General features: G+C 34.1%; 1 protein-coding gene across 1 annotated transcript; it reads right to left on the minus strand.

Annotated features, from left to right (window-relative positions):
- Positions 1-3952: 3952 nt before the first annotated feature.
- LOC149256972 (LRR receptor-like serine/threonine-protein kinase FEI 1) lies at positions 3953-9216 on the minus strand. Its single transcript, XM_089368806.1, has 14 exons — positions 9039-9216; positions 8781-8946; positions 7578-7713; positions 7256-7327; positions 7000-7071; positions 6800-6871; positions 6525-6596; positions 6352-6423; positions 5910-6016; positions 5554-5727; positions 5122-5454; positions 4759-5013; positions 4536-4669; positions 3953-4319 (listed from the first exon to the last, which is right to left on the minus strand). Exons 2-14 carry the CDS (start codon positions 8920-8922, stop codon positions 4101-4103), a joined length of 1860 nt encoding a protein of 619 aa, XP_089224932.1. The 5' UTR covers positions 8923-8946; positions 9039-9216; the 3' UTR covers positions 3953-4100.
- Between the last annotated feature and the right edge of the window lie 2052 nt (positions 9217-11268).

Raw genomic sequence — 11268 nt, forward strand, 5'->3', positions numbered from 1 at the left:
AAAAATAAATTTTATTTTACCAATGACCTCTTAAAAAAATATGTATTTCAAATCACCAGAAAATTGACCACTCTTTAATTAAAAATTTAATTCAAACCACCAAAAATATACATCCTTTCCAGAAAAATAACCACTCTTCAATTAAAATTTCATCCACCAATTCAATTAAAAGTTTTATTCTACCCACCAAAATATATATACATCATTTTAAGTATCCTTCACAGCTACTTCACCCTTCAATTAAAATTGCAGCCACCAATTCAATTAAAAGTTTTATTCAACCCACCAAAATATATATACTTCATTTTAAGTATCCTTCACAAAAAATTGACCACTCTTCAATTAAAATTTCATCCACCAATTCAATTAAAAGTTTTATTCTACCCACCAAAATATATATACTTCATTTTAAGTATCCTTCACAAATACTTCACCCTTCAATTAAAAGTTTTATTCAACCCACCAAAATATATATACTTCATTTTAAGTATCCTTCACAAATACTTCCCTTGCCAGAAAATTGACCACTCTTCAATTAAAATTTCAGCCACCAATTCAATTAAAAGTTTTATTCAACCCACCAAAATATATATACTTCATTTTAAGTACTCTTCACAAATACTTCAGTAAAAAATTTCATTAAAATTTTTTGTATATGTAAAAATCTTGTATCATTCAAACTTTGTATCCTTTTGAGTAAAAAATTTTGTCTTCTTCACAAAAAAAAATTGTATTCTTCAGAAATCTTTTTGTAAAAAACTTGTATCATTTACACTTTGTATCCTTTAGACATCTCCCTTTTGCAGTAAATGTATCTTGTTATCCTTCATAAATTTTATTGTCATTAAACTCATGTTTATTGTGGTAAATGCAAATACTATGATTAAACTCTTGTTTAATGCGATAAATGTAATTACTAAAAAAATCTATGCCACTCAATTTCTCCAATCGTTCTTTCATTATCACTAAAAGATATAAAACTTAACGAAATGGTCATACGTTTGAATGACTTACTTAACGCAGTTGAATCCCAAAAATGATATCAGATATAAAACTTACAGAGATTCAATAGTTTGGGCATCCCATTGCATTGCTCCACTGGATTAACCTTCTGCTGCACTCTATATTCACAATCAATAGTTTGGTCATCCCACTGCATTGCTCCACTAGATTAACCTTCTAATGCACTCTGGATTAACCTTCTGCGGCACTCTATATTCACAGTGAATAGTTTGGGCATCCCACTGCATTGCTCTACTAGATTAACCTTCTGGTGCACTCTATATTCATAGTTGGATTAACCTTCTGTTGCACTCTATATTCATAGTCTTCACGCTCTTCACAGTGCCCGTCTCCTTTATCATAGACTTCAAATACATGGAGTTTATGAACAACGCAACCAGGGCCCAAATAAACTCCACAATGAAAGAGCGCAAAGAAAAAGCATCATATTAACGATAAAATTACTTATTTATACATGTGCAATCTAAGTACGAGACAATTGTATAACTTATTAACTATAACGGAATGTAAAACTAATTACATATTATACAATATACAATAACAATCTCGAAGGATTAGTTAACACATGCCACTTAGAATTACCCCTTGGTTGTTTGTAAGAGGGCACACACATGCCACTTAGAATTACCAATTGGTTGTTTGTAAAAGGGCATACTGTCCTATCTTCATTCAAAAGAAGTGGAACTCTTAAAAATTATCGAAAACGAGAAATTTTTAAACCCATTATAATACCCAATTATCAAAAACTAGAATCTTTTATTTTATTTTTAGTTTTTTATTGCTAAATTAAAATTAAAATTAGAAATTTTTAATTTTGACAAAAATTTTAATTTTTTTATAGTTTTTTTAATTGCTAAATTTTTCCCGTACTGTTAGGAACTTCTACCATTTACTATATTTTATTTTAAATTTATTTTGTCTTTTAATATTATTATATTAACACAAATAATATTTAAAAAATAATTCAAAATTTTAGTGAAATTGTGACGCCAACAACTAACCTTTAAAATAATGAAATAAAATGGATTAAAGAAAACAAAAAACTAATCATTTTATATACTTAAAAAAATTTAACACCTTAAAAGTTAAAGGGATTTTTGTGAACGTTATTTGTCTTTATTCATTTGAATGTTAGTGATGTTCTGATATGCACTGATCAAGAGTCAGAAGCCATCACTATTTCTTAGATAATTTTGTTATGTGTGCAGAGGACCTATCGAGAGCGAGATACCAATTCTATTTAGTGGATAATTTTGCAACGTGTACAGAGGTCCTATTAATAGTCAAAAGCCATATCTATTTCTTGGATTATTTTTGTTACGTAAGTAAAGCTTATTTCTTAGATCAATTTTGTTATTACCATATGTAAGTATAAAGCTTATTTCTTAGATCAATTTTTTTATTACCATATGTAGTCAACGACGTTCTTACAGTGAGTTATTAAGCTTTTTAACTAAGGTTGTGAACAACTATAGTATGATTAAAAGTCGTGAATTCATTTTTTTTTGGGTTCCTTTAAATTAATAGTCTGGTTTTATTTGTCTCTGGTTTCATTGGAATATTATCAATGTTCTGACACCCCCACTTATCAAGTGTCAGAAGCCATTTATATAATCCTTTCATAATTTTGTTGTGTGTACAGAGTATTGAGAGCCAGCTGCCATTTCTATTTACTAAGAGTAAAAAGCCATCTCTATTTCTTGGATTAGCTTTGTCAATTTTGTTATTAACATATGTAGTCAACGACGTTCTTACAGTGAGCTATTAAGCTTTTTAACTAAGGTGTCCAGAACGAAGTAACTACTACACTTGAAAAAAAACAATGTTTTCAACATTCGTTGAAAATTAAAGGGATTCATGTGAACAACTATAGTATGATTAAAAGTCGTGAATTCATTTTTTTTAGGTTCCTTTAAATTAATAGTCCTGGTTTTATTTGTCTCTAGTTTCATTTGAATATTATCAATGTTCTGACACCCCCACTTATCAAGTGTCAGAAGCCATTTATATAATCCTTTCATAATTTTGTTGTGTGTACAGAGTATTGAGAGCCAGCTGCCATTTCTATTTACTAAGAGTAAAAAGCCATCTCTATTTCTTGGATTAGCTTTGTCAATTTTGTTATTAACATATGTAGTCAACCACGTTCTATTTCTTGGATTAGTTTTGTCAGTTTTGTTATTAACATATGTAGTAAACCACGTTCCGGTAGAGGCGTCCAGAACGAAGTAACTTGCTACACACTCGGAAAAAAACTATTTTTTAAACTTGCGTTTAAAATTTAAAGGAATTAATAGTGTGAACTATAGTATATTTAATAGTCCGGATTTCAATTTTGTTTTTGAGTTCATTTGAATATTGGTCAACCAAGTTCTGTCAACAAGCTATTGAGCTTTTAAACTAGTTTAAGGGTTCCCATTTGGGTTTCAAATATAATGGAAAATGTTGTCGAGAAGTGTCTGTTGGTCAAATCTAGCTTGGCTTAAAAATGCTGAATTGTTGTTGTTAAAAATTAAATCAATTGAAAGTAAATCTCACATTTGATTCTGGCAAATTATACATTCCATGGAAAATGTTGCCAAGAGTTGATTGTCGGTTGGTCAAATCTAGCCCAGCTTAAAAATGCTGAATTGTAAAACAAGATTTGTTGTTGTTAAAAACTATTTGGATGTATCACCTGGATCTATATCAATTGAAAGTAAAACTCACATTTGATTCTGAAAAATACCTACTCATACAAATATACCTGACTACCTTTGTTTAAAGTGATGGAAAGGCTTTGCATTATAACAGAATACTCTGCCACTATTAGTCTAAGACTCAAAAGTACTGAGTGCTTTATCTGCAGGGAGCCACCGGCTCCCAAATATATACAACAAGCAGGACCAGAACATAACAAGTGAAGATGTAAACAGTTTATGGCCAATAGCCCCGAGAAAAGAAGTTAGTTACCAAAATGGGTAATATATACAAGCAAACCAGAACAAAACAACCGAGGGCATAAAGAGTTTTATGCCCGGAAATGAGAAGTTAGTTGCCAAAATGGGTATGGAAAGCCTGGGATTGAATTCATCCCGTCACTCTGAATTAGATACATAAAAGTCACTAGGGCATGGAGACATAGTCTCTGCTTCTAGCATTTGAACAACTTGGTTCATTGTTGGACGTTCTTGAGGATTGGAAGCTATGCACCTCACAATGATTTGCAGAACAGCCTCCATGCTTTCTTTGCAAGTGCAATCACAACGTGTATCAACAATTTCTTCCAGCTTATTTTCCCTCAGTAGTGTGTTCACCTGCATTTGAAATAGAGATAAATATCAATGATAGTGTATTCTATTCTATTATATCAATGAAGTTGTATTCTCTCTACACTCCATTAGAAATGCAGCTGTCTAATCAAATAAATTTTCATAACTAACTATTTTAATATCAAATTATCATTATTATGATACAATGATAAATTTAAAATTAAATTATTATTACTATGGGGAAAGGAAAATATAACTTACCCATCCAACAACATTCAAACCTTTGACTACAAATGATTGGTCTGTTGGCCGTTTGCCGCTAAGCAACTCTAGCAGAACAACTCCAAAGCTGTACACATCAGATTTCTCTGTTGCTCGCCCACTTTGCAGATACTCTGTCAATTGGACCAAGATATATGACTACCTATAGTGATACAAAATCTCTAAATCCTGTGAAGGGGATAGAAGTAAAGGAAATCAGTACCTGGTGCCAAGTAGCCAAATGTGCCAGCTACAATGGTGGTCACATGTGTCTCATCGTCTTCCAAGAGTTTTGCAAGACCAAAATCTGATACATGTGACTCCAAATTGTCACCCAGCAATATATTGCTGGACTTTACATCACGATGTACAATGCGAGGATAGCAATCATGGTGCAGATAAGCCAGACCTCGAGCTGCTCCAATTGCTATTTTTAATCGAGCACTCCATTCTAGAGTTGAATCTGTTTCTCTTTGTTCTGGACAGCATTGAAAATATTGTGACAGACATTAAAATCAGAACTAGTCATCTTTAAGGATTCCATGAAAAGTAAAATTCCACAAATTAGTGTTCTCAATATACTAACCATGTAGTAACTCGTCTAAGCTTCCCAGAGGCAAGTAGTCATAGATAAGAAGTTTGGCTGATGGAGAATTGCAATAACCACGCAAATTCACAAGGTTTCTATGCTTGATGCTTCCCAAAATCTCAAGCTCTCTTTCAAACAGGCGATCTGATCTTACCCCGTTGTTCAGAATTTTCTTCAGTGCAAACGCACTATTGTCATCCATCACCAATTTGTACACGGTACCAAAGCCTCCAGACCCAATGATATCAGTATCATCAAGTGTTTCAATTCTCTTTATTATATCCTGGGATGTATACGGCAGATCTCCATGGAACATGACCAGCTTAGCATCTATGATATAGCACATTCCAGAGAACTTTTTATCAATTACACGCCTGAATAGGTTAATGCAAGTTGAAAGAGCTTGGAAAAATATACTTATTTGCATACCTGTTTCCTGCAAGAGCTGCTGCTCCATTTTTGTGTAAGGTTGCTTGACCCTGTCATTCTTGCACAAAAAACAGTACCATAAGAAGAACAGAAGCAAAACTAGAGTCACGCCCATTGTCACCATTGCTCCAATAAGGATTCCATTTGAAATTCGCCCTGATGGCTTAGTTGATGCTGATAACATCAATAGTAAGAATTCAGTAAATCAAAGTGAACATATATCAAGCTAAAGTTCCAAATTGCCCAATACAATACGCAACAACAGTAGCACAAGGGTGAAATCAAATTCAAAACACGTGGCAGGGAAAGGGCAAATGAACATATAAGAGACTAATGTGAAGCCTTGGATGTATCACCTGGATCTACATCACAATCTGAGTCTGGTATTACAGCGGGAAATCCCAATGACTTCTTGCAAAGTGTGTCCAATTGTTGACCGCATAAATCCAAGTTACCGACGAACCTAAAATTCACATCCAAGAAGTGATTCTCTTAGATTTTACAACAATAAAAATGTTTCAAAAATTCAGAGCGCAAAATACTTGAATTTAACTAAGAATACCGTTTCCCTACATGCTGATAAGTATTGAAACAGTTATCAGGATATATACTATAAAGCAAAATAAAAGTCACTTAAAAAGATATCAATAGACACTTTTAGAGGAATCCAAACATAGTAGTTTCTAATCAAGGTGAAAAAAAATCTTTAACAAAATGATTTCTAATCAATTTTGAAAGTAATCTAATTTAACTGTTTGCCAAAATGGCCCTAACACAAAAAGGATGTCTGTTACTCACGAGTGATTCCCAAAACCTTGTAAAACTCCGATTTTGGGGATTTCCCCGGCCAGAAAATTGGTCGATAGATTCCTGGACAACAGAAGCGTTCAAAAATTAGCATCTGGATGAAGATGACAATTCATTTAAATCTCTAATTTTCCAAAATGTAAAGAAGAGGATGCCCTACTCACAGAAATTTCAATCTGCTCAGATGGCCAATAGAGGGAGGAATTGGACCTTTCAACGAATTGCTGGAAAGATCCCTACATATGACAGGTTGAAGCATTTCAGTGCTACTTTAGGAAAATAGTTGATTAATAACACACAAGGTTTCCTGCATTAGCTTTATGTTCCTTGATATAATCTGATGCATGTTTATTTCTCTGTGAATTAATGGTTCTGTTAGATATAATGTAGAGTTTTGAGTCATATGCCTTACAAAACAAAGTAGCAAAACACCACTCACAGTATCATAAGATTGGAGAGTTTTCCCAGGCCTGCGGGAATTTCACCCTCCAGGTAGTTGTCCCGGAGATACCTGCACAACATACATCCATACACCAACTACCATATCATAGATGAAAATGGCGGTAAGTTAACAAGTGAAATATGGGTTTCGACGAATCGAACAGGTAGGATATGTTATTTGCGGAATCGATCACTCACAATGCTCGCAATTCAGTACAGTTAGCAATTTCTGGTGGAATGAAACCGTGCAAGTTGTTGTCGTGAAGAGCCCTGTTCTCCATTATAAAACCATTTTCATACATTGTCATTCACCTCCATACACATAAATCCTACACACTAGTAATAGATAATTTAGGATTCTTTGGAAGGAGATTCATAGTCGTCTGTAATTAGTAAATAGAACTACGAATGGTCTTAACTCAAAGAGGGGTATGTTGAAATAAGATATACATACAGTCTCCGTAACTTTTTCAGTTCCCCAATGCTGGAGGATATCGTGCCACCAAGGTGCATATAAGGCAAATTACTGTTCACCAATATATCAAGCCCAAATCAGCAGAAACACAAGGGGGAACATTGGCGAAGTACACTAATAATTCAGAAGAAAAGAAAGTCCGAAGTCACCAAGGTGCATACAGAGAAAATTACTGTCCACCAATATACTAAGCCCAAATCAGCATAAAAACAAAGGGAAAAATCGGCCATTTAGTGAGATGCACTAATTATTCAGAAGAAAAGGCAGTAAAAAGTTAAAGAATGAGCGAGAGGGAACATACACAGCGATAACTCGTCTGCTAACATGGTCACAAATTATTCCCGTCCACTCACATGGATTAGCATCTGATTCATTCCAGTGGCTTAAGAACTTTTTGGTGTCGTTTAGGTGTGCTTTTAACTTGAGCAATGATATCCCTGCATTGTCCCAAAATAAGGGAAAACAGCAATTGATCAAACCCCTCGTCAAGATGTTTTGTACACTTCCATTGATAATTTTGTTCTTTTATCTTAAAGGTGCTTGTAAACTTATCATAATGGTTGTCCATCACTATTGAGAATAGTTATTGTTATTGGTGAATATAGGCTGACAAGGATTATATGGCGATAAATGTCTGCCATTCAGACAATATGTCCCTGTAACAGTAACACGTTAAAAAAAAACAACTCTTGATGTCACTAATTAAAAATAATTTTGGATCTTATTTCAAAATCAAAATAAAAAATAAATTTAGTTCTTCAAAAAAATATTTAATATAAGTCTTAATCTCATACATAAATTAGAAACTATCCCTTCTACAATCAAAATAATTAAAAAATTATATAAAAATGTATCTTTCAAATTAATTTTAAAAAGCATTGTTTTCCATTATAATAACACAAAATTTATTTTCCAGAAAAAATATTGGTAAATGTTTATACAAAAGTAAAAAGGTCACATTCCATATCACAGAATACAAATTTTCAAACAATCATCGAATCTATAATGAAAATAAGGTTCATTTATGAAAAAATCCAACCATAAATAAGAAATAAGATAGTTATTTACTCTCATCAATGTTCCTAGAGATATTAATCCAAACAGAGGATTGTCCAACCTTGAGGGTTTTAATGCCTATTGGTTATGGAGTTGTCTATAATGCGACTTTTTGAGATTCCGGTGACGGAATCCGGCGGAAGAAATTGAGCTGAAATCATGATTTCTTGCAGTTAAAATGGTTTTTTAACTGCATATTCGGATTCAGCACCCTGAAAAACCCCTGGGACAGTTTCATTGTGCAGAAATTAGTTATCAAACTTGGATTTCCATAAATTACTGCCGGATTTTCACCGGAAAAAATCGCCGGAAAGGCTTTCAAAAAGTCGCGTTAAAGACTACGGCATTGGGTATACATTGATTAGAGTTGGAATGGAATGAAATGAAATGGAGCGACGACTTGTAATCTGATCGATTCTTCTGGTTGTTTATGTGTGTTTAAACATACCATCTGGCGTTAAAGCAGTCACGTGCTCGGTCCAAATAAGAAACGCTGCTGCGACCAAACAGTAGCAGTAGCAGAGGGTTCCTCGCTTGAAAACTTGGGGGAAACTTGCTCTGGTGTTTCGAGGTCTCAACCGCTGCATCATTGCATATTAAATAGGACAACAAACCTACAAATACACCAAGCAACAACACACGCAGGCATTAGAAAGCGTTGTAATGGCTCTTAACCATTCCCTTTTGAAACATAAACTATACTCACCTTTAATGGAAAAATGTGGCCGTCTATTTCAAAACAAGCATGAACAGAACAGAGCACTGTTCATTGTTGAACAGCCAAAACCTTGGGCATATGGTGGATGCAAGTCACGCCAGAAATCCAGTAAGTGTACCCAAAACTATGCAAGCGCAAGGTTGAGGAGAGAATTAATGGAGACCTTGAATGAAGTGACCAGAGTCGAGAAAGTAGCCGTTAGTACGGTAAGACCACATTGAAAATGTCGATCTCAGAAACATTCATCGGAAACACCAAACACCTACTAGGCTGCCTCAACGGCAGCCTAGTTAGTGTGGGTATTTATAAATTATGAAATAGGCCTGCGGGCTGGGTTTTGATTTTTTTTTTATTTGGAAAAGTCAAAGAACACGGAAACAGATCTTAAAGGCAAACAGATATAATAAGTGTTGGAGTAAGTCCAGAGGCCGTAAAGCCTTTCACGATCAACGTTTTTAATTTTTTCCGTACTTCCAGTTCCCTGTTTTGGTTGGATATCAATTAATTCAACGCTTTTGATGTCCAAACGGAAGGGCTCCACGTATTTCCACCTCCTCGTGTTAAACCAACTTCTGATTGGTTGGGTTTCAACTAACTCTAAGCTTTTCATTTCTAAAGGAAGGGTTCTCATATTTTGTTTCTTTTGAGCAACAGGGACTTTAGTGTAGTTTCTTTCCCTATACACGTCACATGATGTGAAACAATTTTGGGGATAGACCACACATTCAATGCTCACCAAGCTAGCTGCAGCGCGAACACACATTCAATGCCACCTGCCTCTTGTTTTAATTCTTTTCAAACTTTCAATTGTACCTTTTTTTTAAAATATTTATTTAATAGTTTTCAAAGTGGGACAATGTACCTTTGAAGTAATAAATGAAAGTGATTTGTATAGTAGCGGTGAAATGAAATGAAATTATTTTAATGTTTATAAGGTTAAAGATAGTTTATGGGACAGATTGTTTTTTCATTGGGTTCTTATATTCGTTCATTTTCTTGTGAAGTCTCACAATAAACGCTCCTATCTTCTCGACAAACCCCTTGCTGAATAGATTATCCAAAGAGCTAGATGTCGGAGTATCTGCATAACTTTCCACGTTGTCTTTGAAGGCTTCGAATTCTAAAATGAAATGCTTTTCTGTTTCCACTTTTCCGGAAGAGCAAAAAATATATACTCTTTCCTCCCACACTTATTTTGGTCTTTTCCGGCGCTCTGTTTCACAATGGAGTTGATGAGAATTAGTCCTTAATTGAGCAATAAGAATTTTGGCTCTCCAAGAAACATTGCCCCTTATGTACATTTTTTGTTGACGATTTTGAGTGGGATTAAACTCTTCAATATAGTACTTCTTCTTTCTCCCTAGCTCCTTCTCCCAAGTACGTTTGTGGAACTTATATCCATAACAAAAGTTTTTATCTCTTTATTGTTTGTGAGACACATTCTCAAGCAAATACCTCATATATTAAACCATTTGTTATTTTGTTACATCCAAGTCTTCTTTCTTTTGCACAATATGTCATTAAACACAACCTTGGGCCACTTGTGCTCTTTCATTTGCTCATTTTTTTAAAATACCTTATGACTTAAACCATAGCAATTGCTTCAATAAGAGTATCCCTTGTTTCACTTAACAAGATAGCATAAAGAACTGAACTTTTAATTTTGAATTTGTTTGTAATCAAATGCTTCTAAATTTTCTCAATTTGTTTCCACTGCATCTCAAATGTACTACTAGCACATATTTCACAATGTAGAGGATCACTGGAATCACTAAAAACCCAAAAAGAGTTTGAGTGGTTTTCCAGTCCCATAACTTTGTCTCTCTGAAAAACATAAAATGTTTTCCAACCCCCCAAAGTTCTTTTCTTTCTATATTCATCCCAACTTAGATTTATGTTGAAGTCAATTATGAGGTATTTGTAATCCGCAACTTCTTCTAGAATGTTGCCTTCAAAGTAGAACTTACGTTGGTTATGCTTTATTTTGTTAGAGAAAACCACTACCTTCGTTTTGCTAATATTGACTTGCATCCTCACCCTTCAACAAAAATACTGAAGGGAAAGTAAGTGCTCTTGCAAACCAAGAGAAAATTTAGCAATCAAAATAAGGTCATCTGCGTACAAAATGAGCCTTATAACGAACTTGCCCAAATGGATACCGTCACCCCCTTGCAAAGTTAATCACTCTTCAAGCTTGTCGATATATAAACCAAAAAGG

Source organism: Pinus tabuliformis, chromosome 6 (genome assembly GCF_031772625.1).
Source record: "Pinus tabuliformis cultivar Carrire ecotype Pingquan chromosome 6, CPIR1, whole genome shotgun sequence".
In the NCBI taxonomy this organism is placed as follows: domain Eukaryota; kingdom Viridiplantae; phylum Streptophyta; class Pinopsida; order Pinales; family Pinaceae; genus Pinus; species Pinus tabuliformis.

Excerpts from the sequence above, each read along its gene's own strand:
- LOC149256972 (XM_089368806.1), bottom strand. The coding sequence starts at position 8,922 with ATGATGCAGCGGTTGAGACCTCGAAACACCAGAGCAAGTTTCCCCCAA. Across the intron at positions 7,714-8,780 it reads GACTGCTTTAACGCCAGATG|GGATATCATTGCTCAAGTTA; the intron begins GTATGTTTAAAC and ends GGGACAATGCAG. Across the intron at positions 4,670-4,758 it reads ATTTGGCTACTTGGCACCAG|AGTATCTGCAAAGTGGGCGA; the intron begins GTACTGATTTCC and ends TCCAATTGACAG.